Source organism: Terrapene carolina, unplaced genomic scaffold (assembly GCF_002925995.2).
Source record: "Terrapene carolina triunguis isolate 2854851 unplaced genomic scaffold, T_m_triunguis-2.0 Scaffold190, whole genome shotgun sequence".
Taxonomy (NCBI): Eukaryota; Metazoa; Chordata; order Testudines; family Emydidae; genus Terrapene; species Terrapene triunguis.
This window is the reverse complement of record NW_020664541.1, coordinates 2,518,848-2,544,648: the sequence shown is the minus strand read 5'-3', so window position 1 is coordinate 2,544,648 and position 25,801 is coordinate 2,518,848. Positions and strand designations below refer to the sequence as shown.

At 45.3% G+C, this 25,801-nt stretch overlaps 1 protein-coding gene across 2 annotated transcripts in view; it reads left to right on the top strand.

Moving 5' to 3' along the window:
• Nucleotides 1-25,585, top strand: part of WNK1 (WNK lysine deficient protein kinase 1) — a 182,030-nt gene extending 156,445 nt beyond the window's left edge. The window contains exons 24-30 of one of the 2 annotated variants that reach the window (XM_024204658.3): nt 778-1,454; nt 7,371-7,573; nt 10,000-10,194; nt 11,361-11,453; nt 14,142-14,183; nt 21,989-22,176; nt 22,492-25,585. In XM_024204658.3, coding sequence (XP_024060426.2) covers nt 778-1,454; nt 7,371-7,573; nt 10,000-10,194; nt 11,361-11,453; nt 14,142-14,183; nt 21,989-22,176; nt 22,492-22,806 — 1,713 coding nt within the window. In that variant the 3' untranslated portion in view covers nt 22,807-25,585. The remainder of the gene's footprint in view (nt 1-777; nt 1,455-7,370; nt 7,574-9,999; nt 10,195-11,360; nt 11,454-14,141; nt 14,184-21,988; nt 22,177-22,491) is intronic. The other variant, XM_024204640.3, reaches the window with a different exon arrangement.
• The last annotated feature ends 216 nt before the right edge of the window (nt 25,586-25,801 follow it).

Sequence of the window (25,801 nt, the reverse complement as noted above, 5' to 3'; positions counted from 1 at the left end):
GAGCCTAAATCACATTTTCAAAAGTGGTTTAGGCACATACATGCCTAAAACCCGTTGGCTGTCGATTGGATTTAGGCTCCTAAGTGCCTAAACCACTTTTGAAAAGGAGATTTAGTTTCCTGAATCAGTGGGGCGTTGCAATGGTGAGTGAAGCAGTGCCTAAATACCTTGAAAAATCTGGGCCTTCTTGATTGGTACCAGCTCCTGGCACACCATTTTACTGGGAGGAATTGCCACTATCGAGTTTGACAGGAATTCATTTTTCTATTCATGAACTCTACTCCCAGTCAGGGTTAACATCACACTTTATTGCAGCATTTTCTGGTTTGTGACCTTGGCATTCTGAGACAACTGAAGCCTTGAAATAAGTCTTAACTATGCATTGACTTTGCTATTAGTAGTCCAGATCTTTAATGTTGGCCACATTATGGCTAATGTGACATTGGTGCACTCTGCTGTATCATTCTCTAAGTTTGGTTGTGAGGGAATCTTACTGAAAGATGTAGTTCTTGGAAGAACAAATGTGGGTGTGTATGAAACCAGTTGAAATGGCTTAGCACCAGACCAGATGATATTTAGCCTTTACCTCGAACTCTGGGATGAGTGGGTATGTGGCCAGGAAAAGGAGAAGGCACCTTGTTTGCTGTGCTCAAGGCAGCTGGTTACTTTTCCCAGTTTGACATATTTCTGACCATAGAGGTCAGCTAGAGCCTGTCCTATATATTACTGTGAAGGGTTCAGAATGCTGTGCTCACTTAGTGTTTCCATCACTTCTAGGTGTCTGTGGCAGTGGATAGTGTACTGAGGGAGAGTGACGGTAAACCTGAAGAAACTAAGCCTGTGCATTTTGAGACAACCTCCTCTGATTCATCTTTGTCTGGCAGCAGTCCAGAGAGTACGCTTGTGAAGCAGACTTCCAATGGGACAACAGAGGCTACCACTGGTACCTCCTTAGATGTGACAGATGATGCTGTTTCACAGACCTTTCCTGTCATACAATTGCCATTAGAGGCTGGGCAGCCAACTAAAGTTGGGCGCTTTCAGGTGACGACAACAACAGACCAAGTGGGTCGCTTTTCTGTGTCCAGGACTCAAGATGAGCTCACCTGTGTGGAGAGAGAACCCCCAATGACTCTTCCTCTTTCTGTGGATTCAGAACAAATTTCTCTTCCAGCCATGACTCCAAAGAAAGAGGTTCCAGAATTGGTGGAGCCAAGGCAGTCTCCGCTTATGAATGGGCCATCATCTGATCTGGAGGCTGCCTTCCTGAGTGGAGCGGCTCAGGAACTCGATGATGGCTCAGGTAGCCCAGACTCTCTCCAACCACTGGGTTCAAAGATCAGCCTCCCCATCCAAAGCTTTAGCAACTCGTTGAATTCTTCCTACATGAGCAGTGATGAGTCAGATATTGAAGATGAAGACTTGAAATCAGAGCTACGCCGGTTGCGGGAAAAGTAAGATTTCTTCTTTGAGAATGATGTTTGTGTGAACTGTAACAGTTGCTTAGTCCTTTTTCCGCTTTCCTTTATGAGCACTCTGACCTGCCATACAGAGGAGAAATTCAGACTGATTTTAGAATGAGCCTCTGTTAAATATATTTTTCTGTAGTAATTGCCAGAGTTTTCACATAGGGTAAAATTAGTTTACTGATAAATGAATGTGATGGTTCTTCTTTGAGTGATTTGCTCATATCGATTCCAATTAAGTGTGTGTGCACCACATGCACAGTCATTGGAAAGTTTTTCCCCTAGCAGCACCCGTCGTATTGGCTGTGGAGCCCCCTGGAGTGGCGCCTTCATGGCGCTCAATATATGATCCTGCTGACCCAGTGCCTCCTCAGTTCCTTATTACCGCCAGTGATGGTTGTTGGAACTGCAGTGACTTGCTTAGCAAGCTCTTCTCATTTTCCCTAGCTTTCAGTTTAGTTTAGTTTGCAGTTATTCCTAGCCTCGTTAAGTTTAGTTTTAGTGTTTTCGGTTGTTACAGCAGATAGCGGTTGGGAGTGGGGTGTCTTCCCCTTCGCCCCGACCATGTTCCCCATTGGGACTCGGGGTATGCCTAAATCCCAAGAGTTGAAACCCTGCAAGTCCTGCAACAAGACCATGCTAACAGGCAACCCCCACAACGCTTGCTTAAAGTGTCTGGGGGAAGCACACCAAACTGACAAGTGCAGGATTTGTAAAGGGTTTCACCACAGAACAAAAAAGGAGCGAGATTTTTTTGCCTCAAGCAGCCCCTTATGGAGGCGGTACTTAAACCGCAACCTACATTGGCACGGCAAGACCCGGCACCAAGCTTGTGGGTGCGCAGCGCCCTGGCGGCAGTGGTAGAAGCGGCACTGCAGAAGGACTTTGGGAGAGACTCGCGACACCGCCGCTCACTGGCACCAAAACCAGCGGGATTGACCCGGCACCGGTCTCATTAGCCTCCTTGTCATCCTCCCCGGATGAGGCGGTTGCAGGCACCTCAATCTCTGGACCGCCCCCCCCCCCCCATAGACAGTCGTGCCCACCAGGACCTCCTTCGTAGGGTGGTGCAAAATATGGGTCGAGGAGGTGGTGGAGTCGGAGGACCCGATGGTTAACATCCTGGCCCCGGAAGGCCCGTCGAGGGTGGCTCTACCCCTCATCAAGACTATACAGGCCAATGCTAAGACCATTTGGCAGACCCCGGCCTCCATTCCTCCCACCGCAAAGGGTGTAGAGAGGAAGTATTTTGTCCCATCTAAGGGGTACGAATACCTCTCCACACACCTGCAGCCTTGCTCATTGGTGGTGGCTGCAGTAAATGAAAAGGAGAGGCAGGAACAACAAGCCCCAGCGCCTAAGTCCAAGGATGCCAAGAGCCTAGATTTATTTGGGTGCAAAGTGTATTCCATGGGGGGTTGCAACTCAGGATTGCCAACCAGCAGGTAATTCTGAGTAGATACAGCTTCAACTCCTGGAACTCGATGCTCAAGTTTAAGGAGCTGGTGCCAACAGACTCCAGGGAGGAGTTTGGAGCGATAGTGGAGGAGGGCAAGGCGGTGGCAGGGACCTCCTTTACAGGCCTCACTGGACGCTGCAGACTCAGTGGCTTGCACATTGTCCTTCGGTATTGCCATGAGATGTAGCTCATGGCTGCAGGCCTCGGGACTCCTGCCCAAGGCTCAACAGACCATGTAGGACCTGCCTTTTGATGGGGGCAGGTCTGTTTGCAGAGCAGACTGACTCTAGGCTGCATAGCCTAAAGGACTCCAGGGCTACCATGAAATCCTTGGGTATGTACACCCCGGCAACCCAATGTAAACATTTCAAGCTTCAGCAGCAGTGTTACTATCCTCGGCTGAGGCAGAACTTTTATAGAAAGGGGGGCAGGAATGGCAGACACAAGCCTTCCCACCCCCCGCCCGGGTAGGGCCAGGGCCCGACTAAACCATCATCTGGTTCAAAGCAGGTCTTTTGAAGGTGCACCTGAGGACGGCGCACCAGCCGCAATTCTGGATCCTTCCCCATCTTTCTTGAATCATCTGTCCCACTTCTGATGTGCTTGGGCCCAAATAACTTTGAACTGCTGGGTTCTCCGTACCGTAGAATTGGGATATTCTCTCCAATTCTGCTCCTACCCTCCCTCTCATCCCGCTTCCCTGTCCCTCTTTAGGGACTCTTCTCACGAGCAATTCCTTATCCAGGAGGTGTGGGCGCTCCTTGCCATGGGAGCAGTGGAGGAGGTTCCTCAGGAACTATGGGGCAAGGGATTCTATTCCCTATACTTCCTAATCCCCAAAGCCAAGTGGGGAAGGGGTCTCAGACCCATTCTAGGTCTGCGAGGACTCAACAAGTTCATGGTAAAGTTGAGGTTCCGCATGGTCTTCCTGGGCACAATTATCCCTTCTCTGGATCCAGGAGGCTGATACGCCACCCTCAACATGATAGACGTGTGCTTCCATTTAGCTTATTGGGCCTGCATACAGACGATTCCTACAATTTACGGTCCTTCCATTCGGCGTCTCAACAGCCCCCAGAGTGTTCACCGAGTGCACGTCGGTTGTGGCTGCTTTCCTCTGTCGGAGGCAGGTGCAAGTATACCCCTACCTTAACGACTGGCTGCTCAGGGGCCGCACCAGGGGGCAGATGGACTCTCAAGTCCGATGAGTCAGATCCACATTCGAGAGACTGGGTCTCCTCCTCAGCTTGAACAAGTCAACCTTGTCACTGACCCAAAGAATAGAATTCATCGGGGTGGTGTTAGACTCGGTTCAGGCAAGAGCACTTTTGCCAGAGTCCCAATTCCAAGCCATGACAGACATCATTCAAGGCCTCAGGCAATACCTGACCACTACAGCAAGGGGATGCCTGAGTCTCCTCGGCCTCATGGCAGCCTGCACTTACATGACCGGCATGCTAAACTGAGGCTCAGGCCTCTACCGGCGTGGCTCGTTTCGGCCTATCACCCAGGAGGCGACAGCCTGAATTCAGTGGTTACGGTGCTGGGACAGGTGCCAGGGTCCCTTCAATGGTGGCTCCACCCTCGGACAGTGTGCGAAGGAGTCCCCTTCAACAGCCCTCCTTGTCCCTAGTAAGGACGCGTGAGCTCTGGGATGGGGTGTGCATTTGGGAGACCCCCAAATGCAGGGCCTTTGGTCGCAGGACTAGCTTGCCCTCCATATCAACATTAAGGAGCTGAGGGCAGTGCGACTAGCATGCCAGACCTTTCAGGCCTGACTACAAGGTCAGTGCATAGCAGTTCTGACTGACAACACCACTGCCTTGTTTTACATCAACAAGCAGGGTGGAGCCTATTCCTCTCCCTCATGTCGGGAAGCCCTCTGGCAGTGGGAGTTCTGCATAGCCCACTCCATTCACCTGGAAGCGTCCTATCTACCAGGAGTTCAGAACGTGCTGGCGGACCACCTCAGCAGGTCCTTCAGCAATCACGAGTGGTCCATCTGCCCGGATGTCATATGCTCCATCTTCTAAAGGTGGGGGTGTCATCAGGTCAATCTGTTCAACACTTGGAGCAACAAAAAGTGCCCAATGTTCTGCTTCTTCCAGAAACACAGCCCAGGCTCAATCACGGACGCATTCCTCCTACCGTGGGAGGCTGCCTGCTCTACGCTTTTTTTCCCCATTCTCTCCCGTGCACAAGGTCCTACTCAAAGGTCCGCAGGGACAGGGCAGAGATAATTCTGGCGGCACCAGCGTGGCCTCGACAACATTGGTACACCACACTCCAGGAACTGTCAGGGGATGCCCCGATTTATGTTGCTTCTCCTACCTGACCTGATCATTCAGGTCCACAGTAGTCTTCATCACCCCCCAACCTGCAGTCCCTCCATCTCATGGCTTGGAAGCTTCATGGATGAACCCCATGGAGTTTCTGTGCTCAGAATAGCTAAGGGAGGTCCTACTTGGCAGCAGGAAGCCCTCACCTAGAGCCACTTATCTGGCAAAATGGAAAAGATTTACTTGTTGGTATGACTAGCATCGTACATCCCCCTCTTCAGGCACCTATACCTCTTACCTTAGAGTACCTTCTGTGCCTGAAACAGCAAGGCTTGGCAGTGTCCTCCATAAAGGTACACCTCGCTGCTATTTTGGCTTTCCACCCAGGAGCATCTGGACGCTCCGTCTTCGCCAACCCTATGGTTGGTTGGTTCCTCAAGGGTCTAGAACAGCTACATCCCCAGATCAGACAGCCTGTCCCCATGTGGGACCTTAGCCTGGTCCTCTCCAGGCTAATGGGCCCCCCATTTGAACCGCTGGCGACTTGCTCCCTTCTCTGTCTGTCGTGGAGTTAAAGGCCCTTACCACAGACCCACCTTATACGGTTTTCCACAGGGATAAGATGCAACTCAGACCTCACCCGGCCTTTCTTCCTAAGGTTGTCACACTTCCACAGTAGGCAGAACATTTTCCTGCCTGCTTTTTATCCTAATCCTCATGCCAGTAGCCATTAGCAGAGACTGCACTCCCTGGATGTTCGACGAGCACTAGTCTTCTACATCGAGTGCAGGAAGTCGAACCAGTTGTTCATAGCGCTGGCAGACTGGATGAAAGGATTCCCGGTCTCATCTCAAAGAATATCTTCCTGGATCACGTCATGCATCTGCACGTGCTATGAGCTGGCCAAATTACCAGCCCCAGCTCTTACTGCACGCTCCACGAGGGCTCAGGCTTCATAAGCTGCGTTCCTGGGTCAGGTCCTGATACAAGAAATCCGCGGGGCGGCAACTTGGTCCTCAGTACATAGATCACCTCTCACTACACCATCATCCGGCATGCCAGAGATGATGCAGCTTTCAGCAGAACGGTGCTCCAATCAGTGATTCCATAACTTTGACCCCACTGCCTAGGTAAGGCTTGGGAATCGTCTAATTGGAATCAATATGAGCAATCACTTGAAGAAAAAATGGGTACTCACCTTCTCGTAACCGTTGTTCTTCGAGATGTGTTGCTCCTATCCATTCCAAACCCACCCGCCTTCCACTCTATCGAAGTAATCAGCAAGAAGGAACTGAGGAGGCACAGGGTCATATATTGAGCGCCATAAAGGCGCCACTTCAGGGGGCTCCACAGCCAACCCGACGGGTGCTGCTAGGGGAAAAACTTTCCGACTACTGCACGCAGCGCGCACACCTAATTGGAATGGACGTGAGCAACACATGAAGAATAACAGTTACGAGGTGAGTAACTTTTTTTTCTATAAATACACACCCCTACTTTTTATGCTCAGTTTTAACTGATATCTCTTGTGTATAAATGTGTGTCACAAGTTGACCTAGTCAGGTGCCAGTGTCTCCTTTAAAATGGAACTTAGGTTCCTAAACCACCTAAGGGAACTTGAAAATGTTATCCTGAGCCCATAGGGATAGGGACAAAGACGTCCGAGAAAACTGAGCTGCCTGAGTTCTTGTGTTATTTTCTAAGATAGGCTAGACTTCATGCATAAGTGCCTGTGAAGAACACCCACCCACGTACGTGTGTGTATATTTTTAAGGATAGCTGACAGTTTTAGATCTTGTACATATAAAACATCAGAAGAATCTGAGTCAATACCAAGCCGAGTGGAAATTTCAAAGCACTCATGTCTTAGGAAAGTGAGTGTGAATCTTGCCAGCCCTACAGTGTTTATGCTGAAGCTCCAGACCTTATTGATGATCCATCCCCGCTCCCCTTCCTGGCTTTATCATTGTTATGCTAACAGGCAAACTGTACGTCAGAATTCTAGCCAATGTTACAATTTCTATAAGGGGAATGGAGCAAGTGATTTTTGTGTGTGTGGCATCCAGCTTGCTAATTGTGGCTAAGATTTTCCACCCTCAGAAAGAAAGCCGTTCAGTGGGATGGGACAGGACTGTTAAGTTCTTATTCATGTTCTTAACTCTTTAGGCACTATAAAGAGATCCAGGAGCTGCACAGTCGCCAGAAGCAGGAGATTGAATTGCTGTACACCAAACTGGGAAAGGTCCCCCCTGCAGTAATCATCCCCCCAGCTGCTCCTCTCTCAGGGAGAAGGAGGAGACCTACTAAAGGAAAAGGCAGCAAATCCAGCCGCAGCAGCTCCCAGGGTAATAAGAGCCCTCAGCTGCTAGGTAAGGCACCCTCAGGTTTCAGTACCAATGTGACACGCAGGGTAAATTGTTTATTAGAACCTTTTGATTCTGTCCTAACTCTTTTTACAATAGATCATGGGACACCCTCAACCCACAGGATTGAGGGGTGGTTGGTTGAGGTGATCTCTTGCCTGTCTCTCAGAGGAATCTAACTCACTGAGAGTCTCATCTGGGTTTGTACATCTCACTGTTTTTGCACAGCATACGAGTCTGCTAGGTTCCTCTCAGTCTGGCCTTGGAGAAAGGCCTTTTTCATATAAATCTTACTAATGGTGTTTTGTAGACTTGCTGACCACTTTGGTTTTTTAGTAGGGCTGTCAAGCGATTAAAAAAATTAATCTCGATTAATCGCACTGTTAATAATAGAATACCATTTATTTAAATAGTTTGGGATATTTTCTACATTTTCAAATTGATTTCAATTACTACACAGAATACACAGTGTACAGTGCTCACTTTATATTTATGATTACAAATATTTGCAGTGTAAAAAAAAAATAGTATTTTTCAGTTCACCTAATACAAATACTGTAGTGCAGTGTCTTTATCATGCATGTTATAATTACAAGTGCAGAATATGTACAAAAAAAACCTGCATTCCAAAATAAAACTATATAAAATGTTAGAGCCTACAAGTCCACTCAGTCCTACTTCTTGTTTAGCCAACCACTCAGACAAACAAGTTTGTTTACATTTGCAGGAGATAATGCTGCCGGCTTCTACTAGCACTAGTCATAGTGCTTCTGCTGGCAAGAGCTGGGGATTCCAGTGTCAAAGGATGAAGCCTAAAGCATAGGGGAAAAAGTCAGACAAACTTATTTTTAGTAGGGCCTCTTGATCCCTCCAGTTTAATTCCTGGTTGTTCTCGTCACATTTTAAAGATGGACTTTCACAGTGGAGCTAATTTTGAAGTAGAAAATTGTACTTGGTGGTATTTCTGTTCCTTTGACTGCTGTTGCAGATGTCTTTATTTTCTTTAATAGGTGCTTAACAGCACAGCATCTCGTTGTCTCAGTGAAGTTATCTCATTTTTTGACGTCAGTCTGCTGTGGAAGTGACTGCAGTGTCACAAATTAAGCATCTCATGTAATTACAAGATTAAATGAGGAAAAGATGGATTGTGAGGGAAGCCATTCTTATTAAAACACACAAGTTTTCCTAACTAGCAACAGTAGTCAGAAAAAATAGGTCCATGAAAATCAAAGTTCCTTCCCCAGCACATGTGAAAATCCCTCTAAAACCCTGTGAATGTCATTGAGCACATGGATATGGGAAGGCCAGCATTGTGAATGGAAATATTAGTTGAAGTGGCTGCTATGCTCTGGGTTCAGAGTCCACAGGGCACATATCTTCAACTAGTGAATTTTCCTTCCACAAACTGCATCAGTGGTCTTTGTGAAGTGGGTTGGTGGTCAGCCTAGCAATTTTAGCATTAATTGGCCTGCCTGTTAGTAGTCTCAGTGCGAAGACCAAGGATTGAATGGAAGTTCAGTATCCATTGTCCATTTTACTGACAGAAGAGGTGTCTCCAGGTCAAGGTGGTAGTGCATTGGCAGGGTATTTTGGGAAAGCTTTCACTGTCTGTATCTCTTTTGTGGATAAGTAGGATTTTCTGTCTCCAGTGCTGTCAGCTTCTCATATGACGACAACACCAAACTTTTTTTTTTAAAAGATCAGATTTATAGATGACACTCCCAAAGACTTGTTTAAATATTTCACTATTCTAAGAATGAGATGCAAAAATCCCTGCTGTTATATCTTCTCTAAGAACTGTTACGTGAGCGGTGTATTCTGACCTAAAGGGCTCACAGAACAGAAGATGAATCTCCATACCAATGAATGAGCTAAAACTACTATAAAGCAGTCTTTCGCTTTCAAAACCAGATTCTCAGTAATAGACTGGCATCTGTCAAAGTAATGAGACACCTTTTCTCCCCATGCTCCGTCACCTGCACTGCTTAATTCTGCTCTTGCATGCAATGGAGGACCTATCTTGACACACACTGAGGCAGAACAGGGCTGTAATTAGAGGCCTTTCTAAAAAAGTTATTCCAAATTCTACTCCTGGCTCCTTTCTCAGCAACAGCAAAGTCCCCTCTGTATCCTTTGGTCAGGCATGTTAATCTAGAATTCTGGCAAAAGGGTGAAGGCCCTTCCTTGGGATTTTCCTGCTGATCTTACATTCTCAGCATTTCTCCCTTATCACTCCTACAAGTCCCTCCCAGTGATCGATTTTAGTTCTAATTTATTCACTGCAGATTTTTCCTGCTAAATCTCCCAAGCATTCATCAGCTCTAGACACATTGCCTTCTGGCCAATGGGAACAATGGAAAAGCCTCTGAGGTGAGGTGGGGAAACTGAATGTCTATATTGTCCTGTATCCTGATTCTTATTTCTTTTTATAGGCAATCAGTCTTCTCAGAGTGCCCCCTCAGTCTTGCCCCCCCAGCAGACCCTTCATCCTCCTGGAAATGTCCCAGAGATTGGGCAGAACCATCTGTTACAGCCCCTTAAACCATCTCCTTCTAGTGAGAACCTCTACTCTGCCTTCACCAGTGATGGTGCTATTTCGGTACCAAGCCTTTCTGCACCAGGCCAAGGTAAGAACTTCTATGGAATTAATGCTAAGTCTTATACCAGGGAGTTCTCAGCCTCAAAATACAGTAGATTGACTTCAGAGTATGGCCTGTGTTTAGAGACTGATCAGGGTGTTAGTCTGTCTCTTTGTGAGGCCTAGCACACTATTTGCAGTTAGATTTCTAAGTTTTCAGGTTGGGAAAATCAGAGGTGAGGTAATGAAGAGGTAACATACTGCGCCTTCTGCTCTAATGGCAGCACTGAAAGGTTAGAAAAACCTGAAGAGGGTGAAAAAAATCCTTCATAAAATGCAGCTAACTCTGCAGTTCTATTGGCTAAAAAATTCTGAAGATAGGGATGTAAAATATGAGCACACAGTGGAAGGGGGTAGTTAATAGCACTCTTTTCCTTATAGCATCCAGATTGGGCATTTATCCTTCTGATAAGGTATTAGAGCTTTAACTAGTCTCTGGAAGGCTCTGCTTGGTATTTGGGGGCCTCCTTTCTTCCACTCATTAAGGATTGTTGGTCTATTTGTGTATAGCTTTACTCATTTCTGTGAGTCACAATTGTTCCATTTTTCCATATACGCTATTTTACAAATACCCATTGTAAATGTTCCCATGAGACTAGTTGAATGCAGCAGTCTCAAGCTGGTGGTGGTTTTGTTTGAATTACAGTGAGTGGAGTAAAATGTAGACATTGATAGGAGAAAAGGATCAAGAAGTAAAAGAATGGAAGATGGAAAGCCGCTCCTTCAGAAACTTTTCCTTCTGGGGATTCTCTTCCCTTTCTCCACTAACCTGTTTTAGAAATATTGGGGCTACTAATGTGTAACTTCCTGTGTCCTGAAGTTGTGCAGTGTCTTATGTAATTGGGAGAATGCCTTTGCCAGGAGTTAAATTCAGCTGTGGAGTGCAGCCTTATTCCTAATGGATTAGGTATTGGAAGGTAGCACTCTGTTTTGTGCTTAAAAAAAAAAAAAAAAAAAAATTCGACCTATGAGTGGAGTAAGAGTCTTTGTTCCTTGTACTGTGTACATATCCCCTATTCCACCTCTTGAGGCTTGTTCTTGTGTGCCATGTTACTGCATTTCACCCATCCAACCTCAAGTTGCTAACATCTTGTAGTTGTGTTCTGTCTCTTCTCCTCTCCTTTCTCTGTTCTTCCCTCTTTTGTTTTATCACAGGCTGTGCGAAGTTTAACTGTGCATCTGAGCGGGTGACGTTCAAGCCTGGTGGCAGGAGGACCCGATTTCTGAGTACGCCCTGCTTGGCTCTTTGTGTGTAACACCTTTACTCCTTCCTTGTCTTCATTTTTTTTTTTCTGCTGCTTGGATCTGATGTCTCATGCAGCCCATTCTCTTCTGCCTACTTGTATTCCCTCCACTTCATGGCTCTGCTTAACAGCTCTTAATACACCTTAGAAGTTTGGGTTCTCATGTTAAGTGTCCTGTTTAATATAGCCCTTAACTAGGGCCAAATAACTTAAATAAACTTTTAGGAAAACTTTTCTGTGGGAAATAGTGATCTTCAAGGAATTAGCAGAGAATGGGAGGAGGAGGTCAGTATATGAATATATGGGCCTTTCCTTATGGTTTCACTTATGATTGTTACAGACTGTACTTGTTGACACCAAGGAGACTTCTGGGGAAAAATTCTGGTTCTCCTCAGTAGCAGTGAGAGGGCTGCCCATTCCAAATTACAGCAATGGGGGGTGTATGGTGTGTACTGTCTTTCCTAATAGGAAAAAGTAGCTGCCTTTAATGAAAATGTTAAATAAATCTGTATGGCTTCCTCCTACAACACATCTCCCCATAGGGTGGGTAAACCTCTGCATGCTGTTCCCAGAAGTGCTCAGTGTAAGTGCTGAGGTAATCAGCATTGCCTGTCTCCTAATCACTGAGTAGCTAGTGACTAAAACTGGCACTGTTTAAAGGTATTAGCCATGTGTGCAAAGGAACACTCAGGCCAAATGATCACGTTCCATATTAGTAGCCAAGGGACCTATGTTCAGAAAGGGCTCTTCGTATTGAGGACTGGAGGCAGATTAAATGTGCCATAGGTAGAGGGTTGTGGTGAGAGCAACTCCTCAAAACACCCCTTTCTTCCCAGCCCACAACAAATACTCCATATCCTTCTTATTTAAGGCCATTCCAGCTGTCCTAGCAAACTAGTTCAAGTTTAAAAGCTGAGGGGGCGGGGAGATAGTAGGATGGGGTTTTTGACTCATGAGCCTCAAACTTCTGATGTGGTTATTTGAAGTGTTTAAATGCATGGGCTAAGGCTGCAAAAACTATGCTTTTTTTCCTGGGAGTGATACAAAATCCCACTATACTTCCAATGTAGACAGGACCTTTGAATGCTGTGACACTCCTCTCTCTCCCTCCTCCCCCCCCCCCCTTCGCAAATGACTGGGTATGTGAGAGCTGGCAGTCCTATGAAATGGCCTTCATTTGCCACATTTCACACAAATTCCACAGACTTCTAGCATTTGTCCTCCTACAGCATGCAGCAGCTCAGCTGGGCTAGAGATCTTTGTGGATGAACTCCAATGAACAAAGCAACAGTTATAGAGCAAGCCTTCTACAGAGACAGCTGCAATGGAACTGACAATTATCCTCTTTATATTGAGAGGAGGGTGAGAAGAGTCCTTAACTGTTGAGTTTTTCAGCAATACTTTAAATCCTGCCATAAATAAATCCCCAATATTGGGACTAAATGCACCATTAGTGCATAATTGCTCATGTAACTTTTCACCTCTTCCTGCTGTTTGGCCTCCAAACAACACAGCTTTAAAAGCTTTGAGCAGGTAGACTAAGGTATTGATGGGATGTGCAAAGAATGTTCATTTGGATTTCCAAGCTTTATAGTTTCTTTTCCTGGAAGAAGTTAAATTCTTAGAAAATCTGGGAAAGTGTGTATTTATTTTCCCTATGCCTTTTTTGGGAGGGTAATATAAAGAACAGTGGGGTGTCACTCCTTCACTCTCAGCCTCTGAGATTGGCATTGTGAGCTGGATGTACTTATCGTTACTGCTTTCTTATATGGTAGTGTACTGTTAGCTTGTCACAACCTCAGTCCAGCTGTCAGTCCTCTTGAGGCAAACTATAAAGCCTCTCCTGAGAAGCAGGTATTATGCTGTAGTGGGATGGATTGTTTTCACTCCTGAAATTTGACATTGGTGGATGGACCTTCTAAAAGCTTTATTGTAGCTGTCCTGTAAAAGTGGGTAATGCTTCCGATAGCGCAGCTTGGCTTGAATGCTCAGTTTGTTTACAGGTTGCTTGCTTCCTGGAATCTGATATACTGTCTCAGCCACTTCTGGGGGGGTGGGGGAAAGACACCTAGTTAGAAACAGCAATGAAGAGGAAACAGTGCATTGGTCAATAACATGCTTTTAACTCTGCAGCTGGAGGAGCTGATTGGTACAGGCCCAGTAGGGTTATCTGTAACTGTTGCACTAACATTTCAGAAAATATGGAAGGGGGATGTAGTGACAGATGGTGAGAGTACATGATCCACACTTGGATCCTCTGAGTACCCCACAAATTCTCAGACAAATGAAAGCCATGAGGGATATTTCCCCTTTCCAGATAGAGGTGGGAGATTTTTTTTTATTCTTATTTTTTTCTGTTGCTCTTGTGGTAAACAGCCAGTGATCGATAAGTACTAGCCCTAAACACCAGCACATCCCTAACATTCTTAAGATACCACTAGATTTCAGAGAACTATTAAAGAACAAACATATTAGTCTCGTTTTGTGCGAGAGCACAAATGATGAAACACTGTCTTGTGGTCTGGGTATTTCCATAGAAGATCCACTGGGCTGTCAATGTAACTGCAGCCAGTGGCAGTGTCCAGCTGTACCGTCTCCTCTTTCTCATTGGGCTTTATGTGTTGTTTGCTGATATTAAACACTTCTCACTGTTTCTCTTATTTTAACAAATTACTCTTTCTTTGTGCTTCAGGGAAGATGGTGAAAAAAGTCTGTCCTTGCAACCAGCTCTGTAGTAATTATCTTATTTCTGTTATTTCTGGTCCCTGTTCATGAGTTTCCCTCTGATCAGTGAAGCCTAACCTCTGTGAATCTGTCTCCAGCACAGCATCTGTCTCTGTCTCAATTATTCCCTCTAACATGTGTTCCTTTGTTAACATGTTAATAGGTTCTGGCTGCCTATTCATTTTTGCAGTGGAAAATGAACTGCTGTTCAGTGCTGTAGAGGCTTGCCGGCCCTCAGCTTAGCTGTGGAACTCCTTGCTGATTGGTAATGACAGTGAATTGTGAAGTAGGATCAGTTGCACACAGCAGTGCTGATGTGCTAAAATTACCCCTTTGTGCAGCAGGATTTGCTTGTAATGACTATGCTGAAGGGGTTTGCCTACTCTTGTCTCCTGATTCCATTGCAGAGACTCCTTCAAGATCTTAAAGGGTAAGGACAAGCCATTAAATGGCTTCAACCTGTGCCCCCAAAACAGGAACAGTTTAGATATGCCTAATCTAAGTGTGCTGGTATTATCTAAGGTTGTCTTTGAGGGTGGGTGCTCAGGCTGGTTTCCAAGGGAGGAAATAAAAGGGGGCAGAGAATGAAAGCATGATGGAGTAACAGGCTGAGGGGAGGAGTCTGTTTTCATTTCAAATCCTTCATTATGTCACCAGACAAGAAACTGGGACGTTTGCTGTGGCTGAGCAGGACTGGAGGGGGTTGTTTCCATTGAATGCCATGAATCTATGCACTCCCCTTTCAGACACTTCTGGATGGCTTTAGGTTTGGGTTAGAGCAGAATAACCAACTTCTGAAATTTAAAATCCCTGAGAATGTTTAATAAAATGCTGTTGATAAGAAGTGAGCCTTGTATTATTAGCAGCTCATGTTTTACAGCACAGGCCAATCCTACTCTGTCCTTGCTGTGAGGCTGAGACAAGAGCTCATTAGTTAACAAAATCACTTTTGTATAGAAGCTACTCAAAGCAAGCATTTCGAAATGTTTGTAAATCCCATTGCACATTTACAGGCGAATACACTCTGGTGTCTCTTGACTAAATGTGCCTGTCTCTCCCAACCCTGTGTCTGTGGATTAGGTTGGAGACATTGGGGTATGAGCTATAATTCCTGACCAAAATGTAACTGGGTATACAATATATAAATGTATCGAGCAGCGGGGTGCAGATGACTGGCCATCAGGAAGGGGTTGAGAGGTGCTGGTTCCTGCATGAACTCTTGACTATGGAATGTGATTATCTTGCTGTCTGTTTTGGTACCTCCTCTTAAGTACCTTTTGCTTTCACTCTTGCCTGTTTATGTGGGTTCCAACTTCACCCTTTCACTTGCTTTGCTGCCTTGTCAGATAATTGTTCCAGGCCCTTTCACATTACACATGCTTGAGATTCTCATTGTTCCATCACAGTTTCCTTAGCACACTACACGGTATGGTCCTGTTACTCTGTTCCTTTTGAACTCCCACCACATGTTTGTCAGAGAGGCCCTCCGTTCTCTTCCCCCTTCATCTGTATTGCTGCATGGGGCTCCTTGCTCCTAAAGATTACACCCCTATTATTAAATACTATAGGTGGGGAGAGGGTTTCATGTTTTCTAGACAGTGCTGGGAGAGGGGATAGCATTACTCACTCTAGTAGCACATTACTCAGTTGCTACAGGTAATGAGTATGTTGCCTTTCTTCTTCAATATCCTAACAAGAGCCATTCCAGCTGAGATTTGGAGGGGTTGATGTTCTTTCTCAGGTATGAGGGTCCTGAAGAGAGATGTCTAGGGAAGTGAGTAACAGAGAGCCACTTCATTCGTTTCAGGTAGTGGTTTTGGCTTCTAGCCTTGTTCAGTAGTGAGATGGTGATTTCGGTGCTGAGGTTTTTGATAACTTTTGTCAGACATATCTGTTCAGCACACTTGGGTTATCCCAGATGCTGTCCCTGTTGTAACCTTAGTACCAAGCCAGCGATAATTGTTGTGCAAGCCTCTTACTCCTGGTTGAGAGGCAGGTGTCCAAGGTATGCTGATTCAGCACTGGTGAGCAAAATACCCCTGTATTTTGAGGAAGAATGGTGGTTCTTTGAGTGCTGGACCCTATGTGCATTCCACTGGGGGTGCACATACACACCATGTGCCTGAAACTGGAGAGTTCTTGCAAGTAGTGTCCATTGGTCTGCACCTGTGCCTCCGCTCTCTTCATGATCTGCGCCCAGTGTATAAGAGACATGGCAGACTGACCTCCTGCCTCTCTGGTTCATTTTTACTGCCACAAGGCCTGAGCTGGAATCCTCCCCAGTGTCCAGAGTTTCTCCTTTCTCTTCATCCTGTAAATATATTCAAAGTTACATTATTCTTAGTTTTCTTTTTTTTTTTTAGTGTTTTTGAGTTATAGTTAGCTAGTGTTAGAATCCCACCCTGGGGAAGCTTCTTGGCATGGGACTGGCTTGAGGAGGCACTTATCTGCACCAAGTGCAGTATCTGTCACTCCTTCTCCAGCCTAACACAGCAGGGGCAAGAGCTCTGACTTCAAAAACAAATTATGAAGCAGGCAATGAGACTCCAATCAGACCAACACTGGGGAGACCCTCCCGTATGTTGGCCAGAGTTGACAAGGAGCATGTCTCCTAGTTCTTTGTCTGACTCCAGTGCAGAGAAGGGTGGAGGGAAGGACCTTTTGACTGGGCCTCCTCATGAGAGTAAGGGGCACTCTCTTAGACCCTGGAGGAGGAGAGATCCCTCCATGACCCCCATCCAAGTCAGGTGAGCCTTTATGCCCAAGCCATAAGAGGTTAGGCCCTCGTAAGCCACATAGGCATAGTCAAGACTCAGGAGCAAGACTCCTTCAGTATCAGCCTCTGTTCCAACCTCAACACTGACTGCAGTACCATCCAAACCGAAGCACCAAAACCCAAAGGATTGGGAACTGTTGGTTACGGTCAGGTCAGAGACTCATTCACTAACAGTACTGGCACAGCCCCATAAGGAACTGCTATCAACTACCACTTCAGTGGTATGGAATAACAGATTACAATTTCTGAAAGTATCATTGATTTATACCACTGCTGATGATAGCTTCATTCTCCTGGATCCACAGTCTCCCTTGTTATCAGTAGAGAGAAACTAGTGCCTGTGAGAATCTAGGACTCTGGGAGAAGGCTGTCCTGTCCTGTCCTGTCCGCTAGCCATGGATTTCTCTCTGTGGATCTGTTGGCACTGCTGATGGACCTATATCTGACCTTTTCATCTTGAGAAGGGTCAGATATACTGGTGGAAGCAGCTTCTGCTCCACCCAGGGAAATTCAGCCCAGACAGGGGATTGAGAATTTCTTGGAATCAGCCTAGACTATATAGGTAGGATCTTCCTCCTCAGACCAGTGGTACTCAGTGCCTTGGAGGTCACCACAACCTGGCTTCAACCCCTCATACTGCCCTTATTGGGGTTCTTGGGACCCTTACACATGTTACCCAGAATCTATCCGTTCCAATGGGGACTCATACCACCAAGGGGCCAGTCTGAACCCTTGAGCCCATGGAAAAAGGGAAGATAATCTGGTTCCAACACAGGTATCATCATTCTCACCTGATGAAGTGGTCGCTCCAGCCTCTCAGTCTCCTCTGGATGATCATAGACCGTCCCAGGAGCTTATATGGAGAATGGTGGAAGAGCTTCAGATCTCTTTAGAGGAAGTCCAGGATACTGATCATAAGCTCCTGGATATCCTCCAAACTGCGGGCTCCAGTTGGGTTGCTCTCCTGGTCAATGGAGCCATTCTGGAATCAGCTAAAGCTGTGCCCTTACCCACAAGAGGGCAGAGACTTTGCCGTGACTAGGGGAACAGAGTTCTTGTTTACCCACCCTGCTCTGAACTTCTTGGTAGTTCAGGCAGCCACTGAAAGATCCAGACAACAGCACCAAGGACCACCCCTGCAGGTAAGGAGGCAAATGTCTCAACCTTATGGGGAGAAAGATAGTTGCATCTACCAGTCTACAGTTTAGGATCAAATTATCAGACTCTTCTTGCCAAATAATATTCCTTGAACTGCTCATAAGTTTCTAGACTTTAAGGATAAACTGCCTCAGGAAGATAAGGCTCATTTCAAGCACTTATTGACGGCAGAGTGGTGGCCAGGATCTTTTTGTGGGATGTAATTGATGTGGCTGATATGGTAGAGATCCCTGGCAGCTGCCATTGTGATGCAGCAGGAATCATGGTTACACTCTTTGGGGCTCAAGATGGAGGTTCAGAGCACAGCTGAGGACCACATTTGGTGAAACTAATCTCTTTAATGAAAAGACCGGATGAGTCTCTGCACTTATTGAAAGACTTTAGGGCAATTCTTCGCTCCCTGGTATTTATACACCTGCTCCAAAGAGAAAATATCAAACAGCCTTAAAAATCAAGGTCCTTACCCCAACGTTTTAATCAACACTCCTATGAGCCATCTTGCAAACAACAAAGAATACAGAGACCAAAATACCTGGTGCCTTCCACTCCAATCATGACTACCAACATTTCTGACATGATTCTAGAGATCTCTGAACCAATATTGATGCCACCAGATTCTGAGATTCATTTCAGGGGGGTGGCTAGTGAAATTTCCCCCAAACTGGGAAATAACAGACAAATCTGTACTGGATATCATCCCATTCCAGCTATACCATTGAGTTTCTTTGCCCACCTCCCCCAAAACTCCCTTCCCTGTGCTTTTTCAAGGACCACTCTCATAGGGAGTTCTGTCAGAAAATACAGGGTTTTTTTCCCCAATGAGGAGAAATTATAGCATCCCACCTCAACATCAAGGAAATGGGTTCTGTTCAAAGTATTTACTAGTCCTCAAGAAGAAAGGAGGCTGGAAACCCATTCTCGACCTAAAATTCCGCATGGTTACATTAACGCTGATAATACCATCCCTCAACATGGTTCTCAGCTCTTGATATATGCAGTATTATTTTAGCTGTGCTGGTCCCAGGATATTAGAATGACAAGGTTGGTGAGATAGTATGTTTTATTGGACCAACTTTGGTTGGTCAGAGAGACAAGCTTTTGAGTTTACATAGCTCTATGTAAGCTTGAAATCTTCTCTCTCACCAACTGAAGTTGGTCCAGTAAAGGATATTACCTCACCCACCGTAGCCCTTGAAATGAAAGACATTACTTTCATGTGGCTATTTACCCCTCTCACAGATGATTCCTTAGGTTTGTGGTGGATCCCTACCACTGTCAATACAGGGTGCTCCAATTTGGGCTCACAGTTGCTCCCAGAGTCTTCACAAAAGTTTTCTCAATAATAGCAGCTCAGTGTAGACAAGATGGCTCCGCCATCCTCACGTATTTGGATAACTGGTTTTTAACCAGTAAGTCTTGCCTGGAAGTGTTAACATCAACTTCATTGTTGCTCCAGCTTCTAGCATCCCTGGGAATCTGTGTAAACAGGAAAAAGTCTACCTTGTCTCCGATACAGACCATAGAATTTAGAGGAGCAACACTGGATTTAATCAAGGAAAGGGCCTACTTCATCACTGACCGATTTTGCGCCATGGGTGCTCTCATAGACCTGGTTACATGCAAATCTCGAACATCAGTTCAGATGTGCCTTACTCTTCTGGGCTATGTGGAGTTATATACTTGCATAATCTTATTCACCTGACTCCACCTTTGTTGCCTGAAAGCTTTGCTCCAAACAGCATATACACTGAGCAAGTATAGCATGAATCCCACAGTGACAGTTTCTTCTGAGGTGAGCCCCGTTCTGGCATGATGGAGGGACTCTGGATGTGTGTGTGGGAGTTCCCTTTTAATCACCTACACCCAACCATAAATAGACGCCTCCCTGATAGGTTGGGGAGCCCACATGGGTGATCACACATTACAAGGCACTTGGACATTTCAAGAAGCTAGAATGCACATCAGTCTTTTGGAACTGAGATCAGTATGGGAGGCTTGCTAAAAGCATTTCTACTATTCATACAATCCCAGTACGTCCTCATAAGGTCGGACAACATAACTACCATTTTCTATATGAACAAATGGGGAGGGTATGTTCCTTGCCCCTGTACATACAAGCGGTCAACTTATAGAACTGGTGTATACAGAACCACATCACCCTATTGGCAATGTACCTCCTGGGCATCCAGAATTCACTGGCAGACAGTGTCAGCAGGCATTTCACCACTGATCACAAGGGGGAGTTACATGATTCAGTAGTAAACAGTATTTTCACTCAGTGGGGAGCCCCCACTTGAAACTTGACCATGTGGGCTCCCCAACCTGTCAGGAAGTGCAAAATGTACTGCTTCAGAGGAACCCAAGGTCAGTACTCCAGAAGTGATGCACTTCTCCTCCTGTCGACAGATCACTTCAGCTATGCCTTCCCTTCCATCCCACTACTGCCTTGAGTTCTATGGGAAATTTGACTAGATGGGGCACAAGTCATCCTCCATCACCCAAGATGACCTGAACAATTTGGGTTTCCAAGCCTCCTTCAAATGTCATCCTCTCCACTTAACAGCATTTGGACTTTTCTGGATATCTTGACCCAGAAAAGTGGTAGGGTAAGGCATCCCACCCCAGATGCTCTTCATCTCATGGCTTGGTATTTGGATTGGTGTCGCACCTAGAACATTCCTTCTCTGAAGTGGTGAAAATCATTCTTAATAATAGCAGAAAAAAACACCAGAAAATGTTACCTAGCCAAGTGGAAATGTTTCTCTGTCTGGGCCCAGCAAAACCATACATCTCCACCAGACAGTGGATATTCCTACTGTTTTGGACTATCATTTTACCCTCAAGATGGTAAGTTTTTACCTTTAGTTTGCTATGGGTTTATCTAGCAGCAGTTAGTCTGTGGGTTCACCAGCAAACGATGACTCTTTATCCAGCCAATAACAATCCAGTTTTTCAGCATTATGTGGACTCCTTTATTCTTAATCAACATGTGAATAGAATAGTTTCTCCATGTTATGTTCTCCGTTCTCCAACATCAAACTGAATTTGCTGTTTTCACATGGAACGCTTGCTGCTCTGAATGGCGAATCTGATCACGATGGCAAAAAAGATTTCCTGGAACGCACCAAAGAACGTTGGGTTTTTGGGGGGGGTGTGTGTGTGGGGAGTTGGTTTGTTTTTTGTTTTTGAAGTGTAGGCTGCCCTGCATACTGCAGTCGCTGCCTGATGCATATAGTAGGGATCTGTGTGCACTATCCCATTGGACACGAGTCCTGTAGTGTTTGAGTGCAATAGTGCCTGCAGTTTCTCACTTTCAGCCCGAAGTTCTCTTCACATAAACGGAGTTCCTGGTGCATTCTGCATCCTGCAGAGTGGAGTTCACTGGGTTACAGAGCAGCTAGCTGTGCTGACTGTACGGCTGCTTACTCTGCTTTCTGTACCAGGTGGGCGGAGTTGGAAATGAACTGTGCTCAAACAGTGGCTGTTACGCGTTTTTTTAAAAAACATGGTGCCGGGCAAGTGAGCAGCTATTCATCACGAATACTGCCACTTAATATGAAACCCAATCTTCCCTCCTCCCTCACTGCCAAAAGAGGAGCCTGACATGGGCAGCAGCCACTCCATTCCTACACAACTGCTACTTGCAGCACTTCTTGTAAAACAAACACATCTACAAAATACCTTTAATCTGAGAAAATAACTAAATGAGCCCTTCTAAATTCCCCCTTCAACATGTCCTAGAATCGAAATGTAGAATTCATGTGCATGGCTTTTAAACTCTTGCTCTGTACTATTCCACTATTGTCATAATTCCTAAACTTCCTAGAAAACTAGTTGTAACCTGGCTTTTGATTCTGTTGTTGTTGTCTTTGTAATTTTAGGGACCAGCAGCACCAACACAGTTGGAGGTACAGTGAACAGCCAGGCAACCCAATCTCAGCCTCCTGCCATAACTTCCAGCCGGAAAGGGACTTTCACAGATGACCTGCACAAGTTGGTAGACAACTGGGCCCGTGATGCTATGAACCTCTCAGGAAAGAGAGGTGGCAAGGGGCATAGCAACTATGAGGTAAGATATTTCCTGCTTGAACATGCATGGATGGAGAGCTGTCACTGCTAACCTAATTTATCGGAGTATCAAAACACATATGTAAAGAAGCGTTTCCATGTAGCCAGGCCAAAATAGTGCTCTAGGAGGGAATGAACCATAGCTTACATGTGGAGGGCTCCTGCCACCTGTTCTTCAGGCACTAGAGGGGGGAGAGTCATGATGTCTTTTGAGAAGCACCCATTTAACTCAGTTACATGGAAGGGGCTGTGGATAGAGGGGAACTGCTTCAGCCACACTTAAATAACTTCTCTTGGGGGCTGGGTTTTCTTTCAGGGCCCTGGAATGGCAAGAAAGTTCTCAGCACCAAGCCAGCTATGTATTTCTATGTCATCCTCCCTGGGTGCTACTCCTATCTCTGCAGCATCAGCTACCTCTCTAGGTCACTTCACAAAGGCTATGTGCCCTCCACAGCAGTACGGTTACCCAGCCGCGCCCTTTGCAGCTCCCTGGAGTGGGACAGGTAGTCCAGCACAACCACCCCTTGGTCAATTCCAGCCTGTAGGAGCTGCCTCTTTGCAAAGCTTCAACATCAGCAACTTGCAGAAATCCATCAGCAACCCCCCAGGCTCCAACCTTCGGACCACTTAGCCAGACCCAGAGACTCTGCTGGGTAGAACTTGGGACAGGAGATGGGGAGGGAGTTAGGGCTACTAGTGCTGCACTGAACTGGCTATTTCTGCCAGAATGGGAATGAGCTTCCCTTTTCCAACCATTGCTGTCAGCTCTCGGTAAGGAGAGTTTCTCCATTTCTGAAGGGGGAGGAGGGTGATGAGCATGAACACTCCTGCTCTTGCATAAGATGAGCAATGAAGATAGAAGTCACTGGATCAGTGTGATCTCACTGTAAAAGTACTTCGGTTTGAGTCTGAATCCACATGTGCTGAGATGGAGAGTTTGCTCTTAGCATGAGGTTTTAACACACTTCTCATCTTCCCTGAAGAATCAAGGCCAGGAGAGAAGCTGTCCAAATCTCCCTCCTCTCCCCCAAACAATCCTCCTTACCTCCTGAGCGGTAAGACACACAAATGGACTTGCAGTGCAGCCCAGGCTTGGAGAGATAGGTCATTACTGCTTTAAGTAAAAGATATTAACAGCTTTGACTGCAGCATTAGAGCAATTTAAATTGTTTAAAAATAAATTTTAAAAAGTTCCCTGCGGACATGTACTTACCATCAGTTTTGATGTGGAAACACTGTGATATATAAATGTTGTTGGACAACAGTAGTTTAAAAATGAGTGGAAAATAGAGGGTTAAAAAAAGTTAAAAATTAAAAATGGAAAAAAAGCTAGCTATATCCTATACTTATTGGAGACACTTTAACTTTTTCCTTTGTATTTTCATTGTATTAGATAAATGTGAATGTAAAATTGTATAAATTAATGTACTTGAATACTTGTCTGTTCTCCCAGTATGCTTGCTGGATATTTTAGTGCCTTGGACTTTTATTGCTTCTGCAGTTAGCATCGCTTTCTCAGCAGGTCCCAGCTGGTCAGAGAGCAAGTTAAGGGAAGAATGGACTATTTTGTACCTAGTGACTGAGATACCAAAGGGTTACCTATATATATAGACTAATATATATAGTCCTACTGTAACTTCGATAGGGAGGTGTTGGAAGGAGGGAGAGCCATTGAGGCTGTAGGTTGGAACAGAGCTTTGGGTGGTGGGGAAACCTGTCCATGTTGACAGAGTAAGAAGTTGATGGCACAGTGCTAGTGTAACAAGGGGTGATAGGCAGAAGTGATGGAGGGGGAAGAGGAAGCTGGAATGAAACTAACAAATACTGCCTAGAGCCTTAAGAGGGCTGGATCAGAACAGAGGATGGGAAGAAAGTGCATATTTTGGAGAAGTTCAACTTTAGAAGTGTTTTGACTATTAAGCTGTGATATGGAAAGTGGCTAGGTGAGGGTGTGTATGGAGGTGGAGCCATTACCCTTAGGGGGATGGAGTTATCTGCTGGGATTGCTTTTCTTACCTTTTTTTTTTTTTTGTATCCATTCGTGCTAGGAGTAGACTTTCCTGGTGCGATGTCCATTGCCGGCAATGGATGCACTCGAAACAGCCGGCATCAAGGAATTCCCTGTTTTAAGCATGCAGAGGACTTATGATTTTGTTCACTCTAAAGAATTCAAACTGGTACCAGGACCATAACTAACTGTGCCATCTTTTAGTAGCTGTATTGTACCTTCTACTTCTCAACTCATTTTCCCTTTTTCATACTGAAAAATACTGGTTCCCTGTTCAATGTAATAATACTGCAACCAACCAGTATTACTCTGTAGTGCTGCAACAAGCTGTGAAGGGTCAAAGTACTGCTTCCTGGTACTTGGGAGTAGCTCAGTGGTGTCCTGGAAGTCTCTGCACCAAGGAAATCTTACTCACACGAATTTTCTGTGAGCACTGCTCCCTTGTGGGGGGTCTAACTAGGGAGTTTATACTTTCTGTGGATGTTTTGCTCTTATCTCTAAAAACAAACGCACAGGATCTGTTTCTTTCCCTTCACCTGGTTTTGATGTTTACAGCAGCTTTGTCAGCCAGGATACCACTGGCATATATAGGTTGGAAATGAAGAGTCTGTGGGTGGAGGCTAGTGGCAAGGGGGTTGGGTTCTAACAGTTTCTCAGTAGATTTTTTTTTTTTTTTTTTAATTCTTGGTAAATAACACAGGCGCTGTAGAACCACAGAACGAGATAAAAGGTCTCACCGTTGTGTATGTGTGGTTGGAAGAGGAAGAGAAAATGTCTGCTGGTAAAATTAATCAGAAAACCTCTGCTTTCTGGTTAAAATGACTGGAGAGGAGGCTCCTGAATACACCAAGTATGGGTAGGGAAAACAATGCTCTGTGTAATGGAGTAATTATACGGCTGAAGCAGTAACAGGAGTGGGGCAACACTTCGTGGCAGAAGAACTGATCAGCTGAATGCAGCACATGGTTATTTAATTATTTTGATTTAATAAGTTTGAGGTCGGTTTTTCACTTCACGTTATGCAAGAACTGGTTTTATTTACCATTGATTTCCCTCCTGTGGATGAAATAACTGAAGTCTAGAGGAATAAACTAATGCTACTGAACTGTTAAATTATTTTGTGTTAATATTACACTTTGAGTACCTTTTTTCCACATAAAATCTGTTTCTGAATTACAAATGTTTTCTTTACATTATTTAACGATGTACACTGTAAAAAACAAAAATACACACAAATAAAATGAATTCAAACTTTGGGCTTCCGTGGCCGTAGTTAATTGTATGTTTTGCACTAAATCCAGGCATTGCGCTTCTTGTACGATTGCGCTTTGTGCTGCAGTTTGTTACCTTTGTAGAATATTTAATGAAATCATTCAAATAAACCAAACCTGCTTTTGTTGAACTGTGGGTTTTCATTTTCAGCTGGTACCCACTTCTCCTTTCTCCTGTCACCTGGAGTATTTAACTGCAGATGGGCTCCTGTTACCTTGCCACAGGAAAATACTAAAACCCACTCTGAGACCCTAAACCTCTCAAAAGCAGTGATCAGTAACAATACTATCTGCCCTTTAGCAGACCAAAGACTCTCCAAGTGGTATGGAACAATAAGGGACAATAA